The 19012-nt window shown below is 37.5% G+C and overlaps 1 protein-coding gene across 2 annotated transcripts; it reads right to left on the bottom strand.

The window, feature by feature from the left end:
- Positions 1-685: 685 nt before the first annotated feature.
- Positions 686-10144, bottom strand: LOC132311946 (uncharacterized). Of its 2 annotated transcripts, none has more exons than XM_059810121.1 (4): positions 9529-10144; positions 8268-9110; positions 5425-6591; positions 686-3942 (listed from the first exon to the last, which is right to left on the bottom strand). In XM_059810121.1, exons 1-4 carry the CDS (start codon positions 9704-9706, stop codon positions 923-925), a joined length of 5208 nt encoding a protein of 1735 aa, XP_059666104.1. In that variant the 5' UTR covers positions 9707-10144; the 3' UTR covers positions 686-922. The 2 variants fall into 2 exon arrangements, with proteins under 2 accessions (XP_059666104.1, XP_059666105.1); XM_059810122.1 differs by having other exon boundaries at positions 8268-9096; positions 9529-9650.
- Positions 10145-19012: the final 8868 nt, after the last annotated feature.

Genomic DNA, 19012 nt, shown 5'->3' with positions numbered 1-19012 from the left:
ATGATAGACTTTTCCTTCTAAAAAAACAAATTAGCATTCTTTTTCAATCTCTTTCCTTTTATTAGTCTCTACTCGTTTTTGACTTTTGAGCTAACCAATCACCTAAAAGAAATGAAAATATATACATAAAAATAATAGACCGGGTTTGACAGAGGCGTTATTAGGTGGAGTTGGGTTGTTAACTTGTCACGTAACACTTCTTAATTTGTCCAATAGTCCGGACTTATTTGGATATTACCAAACCAGCCCCTTCTTCTCATTTTTTAAAATGAAACACCCTCCGAAAAAAACATTTGATACGACTATATTTCCTCCAGTTCCATCCCTACGTGAGTACTTCTCAAAGAGGGAGGTCAGAGATTCGAATTTCAGTGGAGACAATTTGTGTGAGTATCAACTAGAAAAAAAAAAGTCAGTTTGTGTGAGTACCGACTAAAAAAAAAGTCATTATACTCACCGACTAAAACCCTACTATCTTCATCAGTTCCACAAGTGAAGACCTGACTAGGGCCCGAAATTTCAAAGAATAATCAAAAATGAGATACAAACTCCCAATAAAATTTTAACGTCGGGCAATTTCAGGCACTTCTCCAGAAGAACTGAAGAAATTTACAGAAACGGTACGTGTGTCGGAAAGGATGGCTAGGTAACGGTCAAATGGATGAGGAGTGCATTGGAAACTGAATTTTCCCATCTCCCAAACTTTGAAAGATTATTTCTGTACTTCCATCAAATACAACAAATACAAAGCTATGGCAATATTACAGACACCTACCATTCTTTTGCCCAAAAAGACGGATTTAATTTCCTATCATTGCTTGCTTGCTGCATTGGAGTTGCAAAAACTATTATACAACACGGCAAAGGAATACATTTGCCGCTAAAAGGCCGCTGCTAAAAGAGGCCCATTCTAAACATTCTGCTACCTGCCTATGTCCCCCTTACCCCTCCAAGAATCCTCCTCACTGATGATGCCCCCCGCTTGCCCACTGTACTGTTCAGCTTTAGCATAGTGCATTTTGATGGCTGCCACAGGATCCGAAACACCGGTGCATGCTCCTCCAACAAGAATCCCTCCTCTACCTACAACATTGATTCCAACCATCCCCCTCGCTTGCTGTTGTATACTTGAAACTGCATCAAAACCATTTCGTCTTTGCATCTCGGAGAATAACAAGTCCTGCCGCTGCTTCATATCCACTGTGAATGGCTGCCCTTTGGTACCATCTCGGTTCCTGTACGTTTGATAATCCGTCACTCCATTGCTACCGATCTCCCTTCTTGGAAAAACTGAGACACCATTCACATTGCATTCAGTACTCTTTACAACAGAATGCAATGGCTGCTCCATTTTTGCTGAGGTTGTTGGGTAATTACCAAATGCAGCAGGATATTTTGCCAGCAGGATAGCGGAGTCAGGCAACGAAGAAAATCCTGTTTGTATTCTATTCCCATCCCAAAAACCGTAACTCCTCATGGGAAGATTCTCAAGGCCCAAATAATTATTACGATCAAATCTTGTTGGAACAAAGTTTGCATCTAAGCTATGAGTACCAGAAAATTTTGGGTTAGAAGACTTGCTGCTTAACTTAGGATGTTGATTCCCCTTGTCTTCATTCTCATGGGTACTAGGATTCGGCTTCAGCTGAGATGAGGGATGAGTTAGAATCTGACCAAAAAGTTTCACGTCACCATTCCTGCAAGGTTTCTCCACATCTGATAAACTCTGTGAGATGGGCCTTGACTGATCCCTTTTTTGTTCTTGAGATGGAAGCTCAGCCACCAAACTGTGAGCTTTTGAATTGTTACACTTCCGAAGATAGTAATCCTGTGATAAATACTGATCAGAGTGGAAATTCTTTGGAAGGCTTTGAAATGAAGCTGGTTTTTTGGAACTAATATCCCCATTCATCTCTTTTTTCACTGACACCTGCAACGGATAATCCCTGACAATCTGGGACGATTCAACAGGCTCTGAAAAAGAATCTTCAGACAGATGCTGGGGATGGGAATAATCATTCGCACTAGTAGATATTTGACACTGCTCATCTTTGATCTTTTGAGGATCAACAGTTGTTAATGGATCTTGGTGGTTAAGAGTAATCTCATATCGACTTACAGCAGAATCTTGGGGTGTAGAATTCAGAGTCACAAGACAACTATCCGGCTGCAATGAGATGACATGAGCACTATGTATGGAATCCAACTCCAGGGCAATCTCCGGCTTGTGTTTGGGACTAACAGCAAATCCCGAAGAAGAATTAATATTCGCAGCAAGATGAGAAGAAGTGTTCTCACTTGTACCTGAATCTTGAAAGGTGCAATCTAAGGCATTTACACCTCTTGCATTGGCATCACTGTTATCACCTTGCATTGGCATTACTTGCTTTCCTTCTGTTTCTGTTCCAAGAGGCACGGCAGATACCACCTCCACAAGAGCTTCACTCTTAATTTCGGCACATATGGACAGGCAGTGATCATTTCCCTCTTCAACAGATACTGATGGATTCAAACGATTGCCCTCCTGTCCAGCATCCTTATCAGAGGATGAAATTGTGATTCCATGGGCCTGCACTGAAACATGCTTGCCATCAGCACCAGTCTCTACATTGCTGTCTCCATCAAAATCTAGCTGCAGCTTACCCTCTAACTGACAGTCATCAACAACTGCATTCACAGGACCTTTACAATCCAGTTCTCCTCTCACATAATCCTCTAAAATTTTCATATCAGTCTGAAAATTCAAGGTTGCCACAGGATCAGATTCATGGTTCATGTTCAAGTCAGGCTTCATGTCCTCATCCAACTTAAATCCTGATTTGTCACCGCAGATAACTGTACCAGTCTCCACAACACAAGCATCTTCAGCATCACTCCCACCCCCATTAGTATCTTCGCTCACAGGCATACCTTCATTGCCAGGCCTAGGACGAACCATATCCAATCCAAGGCATTTCCGTGCCTTACTAAAAAATATCTTGCATTGATCCCTAGACCTTGTTCTGACACACCGTGAGATCCTTGTGAAATCTTTACCGTAGGATGACACAGCCTGTACAAAGATAGACTTCTCCTGGTCTGTCCAAGCAGTAGAATCCATCTCCCCGCAACTATCATCCGAGCAAGTCTCGTCATCAATATTCTGTGTAACCTCGGCTGTCAATGGTCGTCTCATCAAAGAACCAACCTTTTGGCACTTCCACTCCTGATAGCCCTCTCCAGGGTCAAAAGAACTTGTGATGCAAGAGCTCATTGCTTCTGATGACAAGGAACCGCAGATACCAGCCAGCACATCAGCAGCCACAGTTTCCCTTTCATTACCAAAGATACTGAGACTACTTGACCTATCTAAGATGCCATTATCACCCCTAGGTGTTTTGTAATCACCAAACGCCCACCTTGCTGTACCTTTTAGCTGATTTTCCATACCATCATCAGCATTAGCTGCAACTGCTGAAGCCTCACCCAACATATCAAGGGATGCAGCATTCATCTCACGATTCCATCTTTTCCCAGATGTGACCAGGTAACCATTAGTAGGATAGGACTTTCCTTTCTTTTCAAAATCCGGCTTCTTCTTTGTCTTCTCAAAACAATCTGACTTGTGGTTTTTGTAGTAAAACTCAACACAATCAGCAGTTGTCTTGTGATCTAGAAAAGAAGCAATTTTCTTGAATTCTTTCCCAAAAGTTGAAAGCTTATCCATAAAAACTTCCTTCTCTTCTGGTGTCCAAGGGTTGATCCTAGCCCTTTCCTTCTCAACAGCAGAGGGATCTTCCACTAAACCATTATTTGAAATGAACCTCGAAATCTTCTCTTTCTTGTCCAAGATCAAAGCTGGCATCTTCAGTGAATTCCTGAAAAGTTTGACCTGGGAATCTGAAAGTAACTTGTTCGTAAAATTAACTATCTCTGTGGTGGGGACCAGACTCAAATTCCCAGCTGCAAAGATAATTTAAAAGAAAAAAGAAAAAAAGAAGAAGATGAAATTTCAAATGAATACAACACAGAGAAGTTCAATTCTATATGTCATATTTCATCAGCATCCTAAGCTTAAGATTGAAGGGAAAGCCTTTTTTTTAGAGTCAGAGGGTTGTAAATGCATAGATAAAAATGAATAGAAATTCAAATCACACTGATTAATACAGTAACAAATGTAATAAAAAATGAATGATAAACATGCAAAGTTTCCAAACAGAAAACAAGTAAAATACACTGGCATCTTACAAATAGAAGTAGCCAAATCTACAAAGCCAAACATGCCATGTATCAAAGAACATTTTCTCAGCTAACCCAATGAACTTGGGATACAAGCAGCAGTTGAAAGCAGAATGACAAGCATTATAGTTAAAAACCAGCAACAAAATTACCATTTTATTCATCTTTTCTAATCTCCAAAAAACTTGAGCATAATTTTTTTTAACATGTTTACTTCACTTGCTCAACATATTAAGCTTTGGAAGTGACAGCAAACGTACAAGCCTTCCAATTCTGAAACCATTATATCTTAAATCTCAATCAGTCAAAAAAACTCAAACAAATGCCAGCACTGCTGTTCTAAGAAAGCAAAAGCCTCACACAAGATAATGAACCAGTTGATCCAACTTCAGTGCAAATAGCTATGCTAATTGCAACAGAATGAATCTGTTGTAAATATCGAAATTCATCACCAAGAATTTTGAGTAAAATAAAATTCGATCCTAGAAAGAATTATTTGTTGAGCCAAAGTTGGAACATAGCATGATCATGAGCTCCATTAGAATTGTTGAAATTTTACAGGCATGAAGTCATTACAAAAGAATCAAGATGTCAATGAATTCATTGCATGATGAAACATCAGCCAGGCATGATGTGATTTCTAAAGAATTATGATTTCTAAAAAATTATGAGATGTGGTAGTAGTAATAAACCCCGCACACAATTTATGATTTCCAGCCAATGAAAGGGCAATTTCAACAGTAATGAACTCAAACTGCCATAATGAAGACCAAAATTGTCTAATAACCAGCTCAGAATATGGCATTCTTAACCACATGAATTGGCATTTCATTCTGGATTACAAGCTGTATGTGTGTGTGTGTTTGCCAACAAAATTCAGAGCACGGGCACAAGCTGTGCGCTTCTGCATGTAACAAAAAGCATTCATAATTAGAATTGGTTTCCTTCACATAAATATTAAGGGTCGATATCATGGACCTGAAACTAGAAACTGTAGACAAAGCCTTAATAATCCACTTTCCAATCAGAAAGAACTGGACTGCAATGCAATTGACCAATCTGGAAAATATGATTTAACCACCAATGCCAACAAGAAATACAGTGTTGACATTTTCATCATCAAAATAAGCAGAGCAGTTGCAGAAAGAAAAAAGGGAAAAGAAAAACACTACTAACATAAAGAGCAAAGAGAGGACATTTACTTACCAGGAGATGAAAACCGAGAACGAAAAGAGGACCGGTTCTTCTGATGGCCACTATGTGCTGTACGTGCTTCAAACTTTTTCTGAGGTTTTGCACGATATTTCCTCGTAGAAAGCAGGCGCATATCTTCTTTCCAGAGATGCTGGAATGCCCTGAATTTGAGGGTGATGACCCTCTCCTTAAATTTTAAAAAGCGCTTCCTTGTGACAAACTTTTCCTTAACCAATGAGTCGTTCTGACAGCAAGAGATACTGGTAGCTGTTGGAATATCAATACATTGATTGGATGGCAATAGCTTATTAAATACATTGGAAGCTCTGTTTGAGGAATCTTTGTTGGAAGCCAATATTAAATCAGATAATCTGCTAGCCTCCCTATAGCAATTTAAACTCTCGTCAGTATAAAGAGGGACACAACTTTTGCTAGGTATAAGACGACTACCATCCACAGAAGCAGATGCACCTTCCTTCTTTTGCTCATTGGAACCATACACTAAGTATTTCATTTCCAAGCTTTTAAATCTACTTTGCTCCAAAACACCAGAACATTCACCACGTTTTCCCATATTAGATATGGAGGCAGCCTTCACTGAAGAAGTAGGTTCAATAAATTTAGACGTAGCAGTGCCTGGACTATCAACATCCTCATCTTTAACTTCAGCATTTTCTTCTTCCAATACACCAACTGCCTTCTCCACAATCATATCTCCAGAAGAAACAAGCTGCAAGGGAGCAGGTCTAGGAATTGACATAGAGGCCGCAACTAATTGTTCACAAGGTTTTGCTTGACCTTCTATAGGCAAAGAACTTGATGATGCCGGACAAGGACGATTATTTCCAGAATCAGAAATCAAAGATTTCAATTCATTTTCAAGCAAATCAATTTCAGATTCAGTCGTCTCCAGTACCTTTGAAATGTCACCTTTCAGCACTAGCAACTTGTTCATTGCAGTGGATCTCACAAAACTAGAATCTACCAAGTTCACATCATCAGACTGTAGCAATTCGCTAAGCGAAGTGCTCAAATTAATAATTGGAGTGAGCTCCACATTCTCTAGATTAAAAGCTAATCCATCAAGATGGCTCCAAGAAACAAGACTCGGAGAATCAATTAAGTTACTAGTATCATTATCGTTACTCGCTACCTTGACAAATGGCTTCTCCTCAATACCTGTTACAAGATGGCAAAAATCAGATGAACTGCTTAAATAATAAGTGGACCATTTGGGGAAGAAACACAGTACAATGTCATAATCTCTGGTGGTGTACACAGCTAAATTTTGAAAAAAGGTGACATGCTTAACTGTTTGCATCTAATTTAAAACAAGGCTAGATATGTCTGTACAAACACCGTCAGTGATCATATATTCCAAACTAATTACCATACAGTGTTTGATGATCAGGTTCCTTTCTCTGGGTAAAAGGTTCCAAACAGAGAATTCATAACAGATGTTCATTCAAACTAAAGAAGAGGAAGGCCTCACCTTACAATGATGGCCTAAGAAAATAATAGCAACATTGCGCAATAAATTAGATGAAAATTTGCTAAACAAGGAAAAACAAAATTAATGTGGAACACAGAACAGTAAAGCATAACCATGTCACTGAGTTTTAAAAATGCTTATTTTCAAGAAGTTTAACAGGCCACCCCACCCCCCAAGGAAAAAAATAAAAATAAAAATAAAATATTCTTAACAGAGAATTTTTTGGGACTAACATTTCACCTCCACATGGCTTTAAATAATACTACAGTCTTAAAGTGTTTATTTTAAATTATAGTGGAAATTAAAAGTCACCACTAAATATTAACATGATGATATCATTTTATGTAACACATTATTCTTTAAGAAACTATTTAGAATAAGATGTCCATATCAAATGCTTAAAATGCATCACACTTGTCAAATAAACACTGGCAATTATCAATCTGGTCAACTGAATCTCAATCATTTGATCTATTTTTACCCCTACCAAACATTTCATTTGTACATATATATATATATATATATATTTATAAGTTTCATTTGTACAATTTCCCCTTTTTTCTATTGAACATACACAAATTCCGACACCATAAAAGTAAAGTTAAATTGTACTATAAGGCTCAGTTACACACGAATTATCCACTTTACCAAGTTCATCAAACAACAGTATACTTGCAAAGAGGAAAAAAATATGAAACGACTTAACGTAAATGGATCAATAGAAAATTCAAATGTTTTAATTCAGGAGTTGGGGGAGAGGGAAATAGAAAGGGAGGTTTTATGATGGAAAAATGGTGTCCAAAGCATAGTGGATGAGGCGCTAATAAAGGGTGGATTGCATCATTTTGAATTGTCGATCTCTGTATAGTGATATTGAATCCAGATCTTGGCAGAACTTAAATCTTTCTTCCCCGCCAAAAGTAGAATTTGAATGTATTTTACTGTATTGGAGTTAAAAATTTACAGCATTCTACGTGTTATTTATTCACAATGATGAGTTTAGATCCTTGTAATAGGGCTTTATATATTAGATAATCAATCAATTTCCCTAGATGCAGAAGGGAGAAGCTAATTTTTTTTTAAATTCTAATTGTACTTTCAACCCAACCAAATTATAACAATTAAATCACCATGCAACTGAACAATTAGTAACTACTAAAGACTTATTAAACAATCAATTCTACAGTTGGCTTGTCAAAAATTCTTGCATTAATAAAGTTATCTACATTGTAGCACTATAAAAATTCAATGATGATAAAATTTTAACAAAACTGATTATATGTTTCAATATATTGTAAGAATTTTCCAAATGTTGCTTAAAATTTGATCAACATAAAAATTTAAATTGAACTCTATATATTACCTGGTGAGGAACTGCAACCAACTGAGGAGGGAGTAGCAGGGGATGCACAGTCTGAGAAACCTGTAATTCCAGGGCTTTTATCAGCCAAGTTTGAGATATGAGAATGAATGGATTCTGTGCCACCAAGGACAGCTGTTCCATTTTTGGTTGCACTATCATAAACGCCTCCAACTTTCTTCTTCTCATACTTTGCCAGCCCCTCACCCCATCCAAGGCGTGGCTTTTTCCTGGAGTTCGTCTCTTCGGACGGAGGAGCAGATGTCACGCATGCAACAGCATCCCCTGAAGGGGACTGCAACGGGGTCACATTCCTGGGCTGTACCTCAGTCTTTGATTCACTGACATCCACTCCAATGCTTTTTGAGCTACTTGAATGGCTGAAACCGGAACCCCGCGAGGACAAGCTTCCAGAACGGGTCCATTTAAGAGGCTTCCAATCAATCGAGCCCAGCGAATTCTCTCTATCAGATCTCTGGCCTGTGCCCAAGCCATTGACACCATCGATCTTATCATTCTGGTCTTTGATTTGATCCCATGTGTTTATAAAGTCAGAATGAGGATGCGAGTTGTATGTTAGCATATCGTTGACTGACCTCTGATCACTCAAGTCGTGTGGCCTGCCCGGACCATTAGGTGACGCACCGGTTTCCCTAGAGTGACCTCTCCAGTCCTTCTGGCTAAAGGATGGAGGCTCTCTGCTGTTCCGGCTGTACTTTCCATCACCGCGTGACCCAGATGGCCGGCAGCTCTCATCATCCGGAATTCTCTCCATCGACCGAGATTGAGTGAACCCATGATTAATTTCTTCAGAGAACAGGTGCCAACCACCCTGCTTACCATGACCTTCAGCAGAAAACATTCAAAGAGAAAAATAGAACAAAATAATCACAAAAAATTCACCTCAAGCAAAGAATATGAGCCCCAAAAATCAAAAGGGTAAAATAGCTACCCCTTAAATACTGGTCCCAAATCTCAAAGAACCGATTTTTCAAGCACTAAAACATCAGATCTAAACAATAATCATGCACAAACCAATAATGAAAAATATCAACACCAATAGCCAATCAGATCCGTTCCCTTCAGTATAGGGAAATCAAAGAAAAAATAATATATAGCTAAGTAAAAATTTGGTTCCTTTACAACCTATGTTGTTTGTTTTACCTAAAAACGAAAATTGCACAAAAGGCATGGTGAATGAAAATCCAGGATTTGGGAGAAGCAAGCAAACAAATGTTCAAACTACAGGAATATCTAAACTCACCTTGAGTTCTGCTGCGGAACTCGGCAGATCCACCGCGGATGAAATCCCGCGCCGACGACGATGCGTGGTGAGAAGTCTCCCTCCATCTCGACGCAGGCCCTAGGGAGTCCGACGACCTCTCGTGCTTCCTCTCCTTGAAGAAGTCCTTCCGATCCCAAGGCAATGGCTCCGGCGGCATCAAAATCCACCACTCTATAGCATGAGGCGCAACACCACACACAAAATTCACCGATCAACAGCACGAAGGACACACCGCCGCGATCTAGGGTTTCGAATCCCACAACGACGAACAAAAAGCCAATTGAACAGAGCTGGAAATGGAGATATCACGCATGGAAGATAAATTATTAATCAGAGAAGATGGGGCAGTACTTTTGTGTGCCCTAGGAAAACAGGGTTTGAAGAAGATGAAGAACAAGTGCCGTCCGCCTGGTTCTATTTTCCCTTGGAGTTTTCTCTCTCCAGACTTCTGTGTATTCTGTGTGGAAAATCTATGAATGTAGAGCGAGAAAGTGAGAACGGGAGACGATAAGGGGGAGGGATAGCCTAGAGACTTGAAGAGAGAGAGAGAGAGGAATTGTTATCTATCAACGGCTCTTCTAAACTAGAATTTATTCTTCTTTCGCGTCCGCAATCTATTCAATGCTATTAATGCCATGTTTGGTTAGGGAGAGGAAATGGGGAGAGGATTTCTTATCCCTTGTTTGGTAAGACGGAAAAGTTCAATGAAAAAAAAAGAAAGATTAGGATAGTCCAAAAATGAGTGATGAGTAAGGAGGGGCAGAATTTTACGGTTGTAACCTTGATATGAACGTTTTGGTTAATATTGAAGGGTATGGTCAAATTAGGTCTGCTTTGTTTGTAATTTTGAAAATAATTTTTAAAAAAATAAAAAATTATTCTCAAAAAATAATCTTTTATAGTTGTCTAAAAATAAATAATTTTATAACTGAGTTCTCAGAAAACAGAATCAAATAAGTTTTTTTGTACAATTTTTTTTTCTGAGAACAGAAAACTACTTCTATAATTACAAACCAAACACTTTTTGTTTCATTTTCATTTATGTTCAATGAAATAATTAAACAGAAAATTGTTCCATCTCTCTTCAACATTATTTTTTTAATCCTCTGATTTAAATTCTAATTTTTGTATCAAATTATCATAATTCTTAAATTGATTTCATATAAATGAAATCGGTCCCGCGGTTATTTTTATTTTTTTTTCATTCTTTTATTTTACAAGCATCTTGTTTTTAAAAATCATTTTCAATAATTTTATCTTTCATTTTGAAGTGTTATCTTATATTTTACCCATGCCTGAATTTTTTGTAACAAATAAAGTATAAATAAGATTGAACATTTTCACTTTTAGTTTTCACAGGGGTGACTATTTTTGTCTTTAAATATTTTGGATTATTTCATCTATTTCCGACTGTTTCAAGCGTCTTGGAGGGAAGTTTCCTTTTATAGATTCTTCAACAACAGTGAAAGCGTGACCTCTTAATTAATATTGGGATACTTTAGCTGATGTAGTGGTGGGGGTACAAAAATCTCCTCTTTTTTCTTTCTATAATTTCATATAAGCTCAGTGAACATGAATACTATTCTCTATATATATATATATATATTTATTTATTTATACCACTGTATAAATATGTGTAATTAAATTTTTCTTTCTAAACTACACCATTTGATAACTGTATTTTAAAAAAAATTAAATCACATAAGTATCCTTTAAAATTGGTTTGGTACGCATAAACGAAATAAAATAGATTGAAATGCTCATTTCAATATTTCTTTGTTATGAATTTTAAAGTCGAAATGGCCATTCAATGCAATGAATGAAAATCCATTCCACATAAAATGGTCATTCCATTTATAGTAAAACTTTAAAATAAAAAATAAATCTAAAACATCATCACAGCCATGTGCCTTCCATCGCTGATACCACCACCACCACTTCCTTCTGTCACTAGCACCGCCACGATCTTCTACCAACACCACTTCTTTCCACCACTACCACTGCCACTGTCTTCTACTAGTGCCACTGCTTTCCGCCACCGCCTTCCACCACTACCACTGCCTTTCGCCACCACCTTTCACCGTCGTTGTAATGTTTCAAATTTTCGTCATTTTTCATTTTCTAAAAATTTTTGTTTTTGCAAGGACATTTTCGTCTTTTCTCGTTTTACGTGCCGGACACCGTGGAGTATACCGGGTGTGTCCGAGAGCTGGTTAAGGTATTTTATGGAGTTCAGGACTCTTTGAAATGCAATGGTTGCCATTTCGGCATTTTTCTGTTTTTCGGGCCGGGAGGTCCTAGGTGGAACCCGCTACCGAGGCCGCTGTGCACGGGAGTTGTGTCACGGGTTCATTACATTTCATGCAATATTATTTTGTTGTGCATAATTGCATTATTGGAAGTGAAAAAGTGTGTGATGGTAGTTTAATTGGATTATATATATATATAAATGATTTTTTTTTAAAAAAAAAAGGAGGAGATTTTTATGTTTGTGGGGCCCATCCCATTTTAACACATTTTAGTAGCCGATAGGCCATGCATGGCCTCACTTCCCTCTCTCTCCGGTAAGCTTTATCTCTCTCTCTTTCTCTTTCTCATTTTTCTTTTTCTTTTCTTCACAACTTTAAATTTCATTTACTTTCTCATCTTTTGGAATTTTTGGGTGTCGTTTGCGGCAAATCGAAGAGCACATCAAGATCTACACATTGATATAAGCAATTTCTCATTTGGCCAACCCTAGGAATTTCAAAATTTTGGCTCAATTTGGAGGTTTTTCACCACTTTAAGGTAGGGGTTTCTAATTCCCACTTTCTTGTACTTTTGTGAATTTTTCTACCATAATTTTTGTCAAGCATACTTAATTTGAGTTGATTGCCTCTTAAATGACTTAATTGTATATACGAAGCATATACTATGTGTATTGGCTGGTTTGTATGAAAAGAATGCCTAATTGTAAATTTTCTATGCCTATTGTGCTCGTTAACTTGCTAGAACTTGTTAGATGGAAGCATGTTTATTTATGTAGTATGAAAAATCCCATATTGTCATAGCATTGAAAGTATGAGACACACATGCATATCATTGGGCATGAATGAAGGGAAATGATTTGAAATGAAAGAAAAATTGATTTTTAAGGAAAGTTTTGATAAAATGGTTTTAAGAAAACCCAGACACTGCGGAGGTACCAAAGGTCCGTGGAGTTAATGTAATTTAGAGGGAATTAGGGAAATTATCCTAGCGTGGTTGAACTATCTGGGCTCCAAATGACACCGCGGAGGTACGAAGGGTCAGGGACAGTAGCCAATATTTCTCTCGTGTTGCCGCGAAGTCACCAATGGACGGGTTATATTAACAATTTGGAAATGATGACAGAAATGGTTTTAAAAAATGGGGAGCGACATGGCATGACATTGCGTTTCATTTCACGACATTTGTATTCATGATTTGGATTTGTTGGTTTGCTACGTGGTTATATTCTTCTCGACCTAGCATGTTCCCGATTATTCTATTTTCCCTTCATTGTTTAGATTCACGGGATCACAAGAAGTGTGTCTTAGGCACCACCTACTGAGTAATTTTGCTCACCCCTTATTATTATCATTTTTCAGGATATGGAAAAGAAGTGGCAGACGACAATCCACCACAGCTTTAGCTTGGAGTGAAAGAATGTTTCTTTTGCTATCTTTTGTATTTAGGCCTCATTTTGTAAAGTGTTGACTCAAAATGTATTATTTCGCAATATGTGAAGTATTTAAATTCATTTTGTATGTGGCCAATAGGGGAATGTAATTAAGTTTAATTACACTAAATCTTTTAATGTATTTTATGTAACGTGTTGTAAATCAATGTTAACAATGTTATTCTTGTTATTGTATTAGGGGTTAAAATATATATAATTATGTATGTGTGTATGGTGGTGTTGGGTGGTTTATCAAGTGTTGGTGTAGCTTGGTTTCCTTTAGACAGTGAGCAATTGAGTGTGGATAACCCAAAATCAGTCGACGTGAAATCCCAGAAGATCGACCGAATGACCTGAACCAGTCGACGTGAATTTCCCACACGTCGACCGACATCTTGGTAGAGAGTTTTTCTACTGTACACGTCTCAAACCAATTGACATGTAGCTTCCCACATGTCGATCGGTATCTCCTATTTTTGGGCAGTGAGTAATGTCACTGTGCATGACCCAAATCAGTCGACGTGAAATGTACATACGTTAACCGGTTCCTGTGTAGTAAATGTTTGTGGCTTATTTTTCCATTTTGCCCTTAACCACTCATTCAAGTGTATTGTCACATATTATAAGACCCAGTATAATTCAATAATTATATTTTAACCACATAAAAGACTGTATTGCCCCGGACATTACCTTATTTATTATATGACACGAGTAAATGACTATTTTACCCTCAGAGTCTTAAACCATTAGAATTGTGGCAAATGACCGTCTTGTCCTTATTGGACTTTAATACATAAATTTAATGTGAAAAGACCATATTACCCTTGGATGATTTTGAGTAGGGTAAAGACCCGTTTAATGATCCGGATCCAGTGGATTTGGGTCGTTACAGTTGTCACTTCCACTGCCTTCCATCTCCATTGTCACCACCACTATTGCCTTCTCCCCATCATCATTGTCGTTGCCTTCCACCATCACCAATTATAATGGTGGTTATCTGTAACTACCCAAACCCGGGGGTCCAGTAAAAATGTCATTTCCGGCCACTCCGCTCGTTTCCCGGCTAGGCCACAGTGATCCAAGCCTCTCAAATACCCCGTGGGACCCATACATTAAAGCTAGGGACAATAAAAAAACCTTCAAATATAAAGTGCCCAAGCCCTTACCACAAGCGCTTGTGAGGTGTCCTACGAGCGCTCATAGGACATCTTCAGCGGCCCCTTGCGCGCGCAGTGACAAGCCCCAATGTCAGACGAACATTTGAACCCCTCATTCGAGCGCTTGTGGCTTCCTATAAAATAGGGCTCTTGCCCCTTTTGTCCCTAAAACTAACTCCCAAACTTCATTTTGGTCATTGTGACCTCAATGCCCTTGTCCTAACACGAACATGCATAAATACAAGATAATGAAATTAATACATCAATTTAAATACTCATATAGTAAAATATGCATATGTATGGAAAATGAAAGCAAGACATCCATTTAAAACCTTTGAGTTACATCATTTACATTAAAACATAGTCCGATGGAATAAAAATACAAGTTTAGACCCTTCCGGTCATAATTACAATGATTTACAAAGATTTACATCAACTATACATTTGATACAAAAATAACAAAAGTAAGCTTCCGTAAACCCTAACTACGTATGTGAGGGTTCGTCATTAACCACATCGTTGTCATGACCTGAAATTTTTAAAAGTAATTGGTGAGTATGGAGGCTCAATAGAAGATGACTAAGGCGACAACTTTGGACTCCTTTGAGCCACACATCACACATACGGGATAAAGGAAAACCGGAATCATACTTGGGGTTTTCATAGCATTTAATTCACTAATCCATCTCAACAATAGTATTTAGGCATTTCAATACAAGTATGCATATAATGTAATGCAATGCCCTATAATTTCCTAACCTTGGTCTTAACCGACTCCAAACTTGGCCTCTACCGGCCCTGAACTTGGTTTTTACCGACTTTGAACTCACAATTTGAAAACCACTAACTGACTTTACCGAGGCGAAATTGATTAGTTATCCCTGGCCTCTAAACCGACGACCATTTAGGGCCTAGTAATCAACTTTATGCGTCCTAACCGGCATGCGCTCCCTCTAGGTCAAGTTAGCATCGGACTCGCGAAATCTGGTTCCGTTTTATTAAAAAAAATAATAATAAAAAAAAATAAAAACATTTTCAATCCTTTCTCATTTCCCTTTTTCCCGCCATGCCATGCATGTGCACTAATCTCATCATTTGACTCTATTTTCATCAAAATAGTAACAATGATATAACCATGACATTCTTTATAATATAATCATAACATGACATTTTCAATAAACCAAATACAAGTATGGCATCCTTCCGCAAAATGAATACAAGTATAGCATTGTCTATATATCAATCACAAACATACTCATAATAATTTCCATATCATCACACAATAATGCCAACATTTAGAATTTATCATAACACTTATCACATAAGGTATATTCAAATTCTATACATTAGCATGCCTTCATTACATCATCTTCAACTATATAATTGTTGTTCATAAGCTTGCATTCAATATGGAACAAATGAATAATTAAGTAAAGATTTCTCAATAAAAGGCAAAGTCTAGAGTATTAAGAAACCCCTACCTCAAGTGCTAGCCAAACAAGGCCTTAGTCAAGCCCTAATGTAATGACCCTCACCCTGGCCAGACACAATATTGTCCGCTTTTGGCTCACTCAGACCAGAGACTTCCCAGGGGGTCACCTATCCTGGTACTACTCCAAGTTAAGCACGTTTAACTACAGAGTTCTGATGGGTTCACGGCCATCACGCTTTAAAACGCGTTATGTCATAGAAGGGTGTTGAATCTACATATAGCACTTGCCCCATCAACACCCAGACGATGTGGGATTGTGCACCTGTAGCTCTCCCAGTGTGGTAACCTACTGGTGCCCCCTGCACACGCTCACACACACCAGCCCACAAGGTCGCCACAATCACCCCCCCTTTGGGGCCCAACGTCCTCGTTGGCCACACTTCCGGCTGGGTCAGGCTCTGATACCCTTTGTAACGTCTGCACCCTGGCCAGACACAATATTATCCGCTTTTGGCTCACCCAGACCAGAGACTTCCAAGGGGGTCACCCATCCTGGTACTACTTCAAGTTAAGCATGTTTAACTACAAAGTTCTGATGGGTTCACGGCCATCACGGCTTTAAAACGCGTTGTGTCATAAAAGGGTGTTGAATCTACATATAGCACTTGCCCCATCCACACCCAGACAGTGTGGGATTGTGCACATGTAGCTCGCCTAGTGTGGTAGCCTATTGGTGCCCCCTGCACACACTCACACACACCCGCCCACAAGGTCGCCACACTTAATTTCGGAATCCTCTTAGCCCATGCAAGATTGGTTTTAAATGGAAGCCCTTGCCATGTAGAACAAAACTCTCTTCTACCCTAAACCCCTCAAATCCAAGCTTTTCTCATGGAAGACATGTGTGTAGATATGTGTGAATATAGAGAAAGAGAAAGAGAAAGAGAGAGATGATTACCGAAATGAGGAAGATGAGGGGTGAATTGGCTTGTCTTGCATTTCTTCCCATGCCTCACAATGAGCCAAGTGTCAAGCTTAGGTTAGTTCTTACTTTAAACAAAATTACCTTTAAGTCACTCACTTAAACAATTCTTCCCCTTCATATTCCACAAAATATCTACTCAATGAATATATATATATATATATGTGTGTGTGTGTGTGTGTGTGCAGGTGAAATGATCACATCACCCCTCAACGCATAAAGGCAAAACCGAGAGAAGTTCCTAAGCCCGGAAATCATCCCAACTTCCGAAAAATTCTAAAAATGATCCTGTCAACTCTAATTGACTTAAATTAATTTCAAATAAATTTCTAAAACCCTCGGTTCAAAAAATTACCTAAATGGCACTCAGGGCACGCAAAACGAGGTACAAAAAATAAATATAAAAAAAATCAAAAAATCCAAGACATTACATTATCATTTCATTCCTACATCATTTCATACTCCATTTCATTTTCGTTCTCATTCCATTTCAATTTCATTCCATTCACATTCCACTTCATTCTTGCGTCCAATGAAAATGTATCATATTAACTTGTTAAACGCGTTTGACTTTAGCTTGGCTAAAAAAGACAACTTGTTAAGAGTAATTGCGATAAGGAAAATGATTTTTGCACCGATTTGTTGCACTGAATTTTCAAACTTACATTTTTTTATTGGTCATTTATGCAATAAATAAGGGAGTGTGTCCCTTCACTTACTTGTATTGTACATAAATAACTAATTAGAAGCATTCGGTTCGATAAAACACTACAATAAATCGGTATAAATATCACTACTTTTGGATAAATAGCTAAGACAGTTACATTATATATTATCAAGTGTTTAATGTCAAATTTTAGAATAAGAGGTTAAAAGATTGAATACTTTTATATATGTTCATAACATTGTTTCTAAGACCATCACGTGTTTGTTTTATATAAGACCAATAATGCGTTTGTCAAGCCCTCAAGTGTTGAGCTGCTTATTGCCCGTGTGTACAGGGACGGAGCCAAAGAAGGCCTAGGGGGGGCACGTGCCCCCCTGAGTTGGTCAGCAACCTATAATATATGTGGTAATTTTAAAAAAAATTTCCATATATGTAAAAAAAAATTATATAGTGCCCCCCCTCAAATTTTTAGTTCCTAAAATTATATTTTTATTTTTTCTTTATTTTCTCTTTTATTCTTCACATTACTTAAATTTCTTTAGTAGAAAAAGTTAAATTTTTCTTCCTCAATTGAAACTTTTCAACTATTTCCTTTTAAAGATCTCTCATTTTTCTTTTCTTTTATATTTTAATAATTTTTTTTTCCTTTCTCTTTTAAATTTTATAGTTGTTATATATATATATACACACACACACAATCTGTATTGTTTTTTTTTTTTTTTATCAGCGTGCATCCTCACTTAAAATCCTAGCTCCGTCACTGTGTATGTAGCTTTTGATGGTGAGTTTTCTATTGTTTTGTAGTTTTCGTTTGTCTGAGATGCGTTGATAAAATATTTATAATAATAAAAAATAATTTTAAACACTGGGTCACACCTTTGCAAGAGTCTTGTTGCTTCTTAGCATGTATTTCTTCAATTAAACGGGGTCAATTTTGTTGGGTGTGCTACTTAACTTGCTGAACTTCCCAGCCCATCATGCCTCTTTTTTGTTTTTTAAGCAAGTTTTATCCTTTAATTTATTTTTAATTTTATTTTGTTTGACCTTAAGTAATTACCATTTTAGCCACAATTACATCCTCCACCTATGCAAGAATAGCAACATGAACCATGCTTATCTATTTATTGGGAAGTAAGTCATTTATATTAATAGTTGATGTGGTTCCATTATAAATAAACACAGTAATAATAATTAAAAAAAATGATTAAAAAAAAATCAGAAAGGATGATTGAATTTATTACCAAAAAAAAATTATTATCCACATTAATTACTTTTATAATTAAGACTGAATTTGTGATTTAAGCACAGCAACAATTACTATAGCTAACCTACCCACTGATAGTAAGCATTGTCCTGGTAATATTACTTATATGCATCTTATTAAAAGGACAATACATCATTGTCCAATTTTATATATATTTTTGTATTTTTAAAATTTTGAACCAAAAATTAATAAGTTCTTACTTTTTTTTTTTTTTTTTTTCTTCTTCTTCTTTATTTCCCTCACTATCACGAAAGGTGATCACGCGCATCACGCGTGTACAAC

This window comes from Cornus florida, unplaced genomic scaffold (assembly GCF_030987335.1).
Source record: "Cornus florida cultivar Cherokee Brave unplaced genomic scaffold, ASM3098733v1 CherokeeBrave_3.0.0_Hap2_Chr06, whole genome shotgun sequence".
In the NCBI taxonomy this organism is placed as follows: Eukaryota; Viridiplantae; Streptophyta; class Magnoliopsida; order Cornales; family Cornaceae; genus Cornus; species Cornus florida.
This window is presented reverse-complemented; position numbering and strand designations above follow the sequence as displayed.

Coding starts and splice junctions, on each gene's coding strand:
- LOC132311946 (XM_059810121.1), bottom strand. CDS start 9,706: ATGCCGCCGGAGCCATTGCCTTGGGATCGGAAGGACTTCTTCAAGGAG. Junction 9,111..9,528: donor GTTCCGCAGCAGAACTCAAG/GTGAGTTTAGAT, acceptor TTTCTGCTGAAG/GTCATGGTAAGCAGGGTGGT. Junction 3,943..5,424: donor TTCTCGGTTTTCATCTCCTG/GTAAGTAAATGT, acceptor TTATCTTTGCAG/CTGGGAATTTGAGTCTGGTC.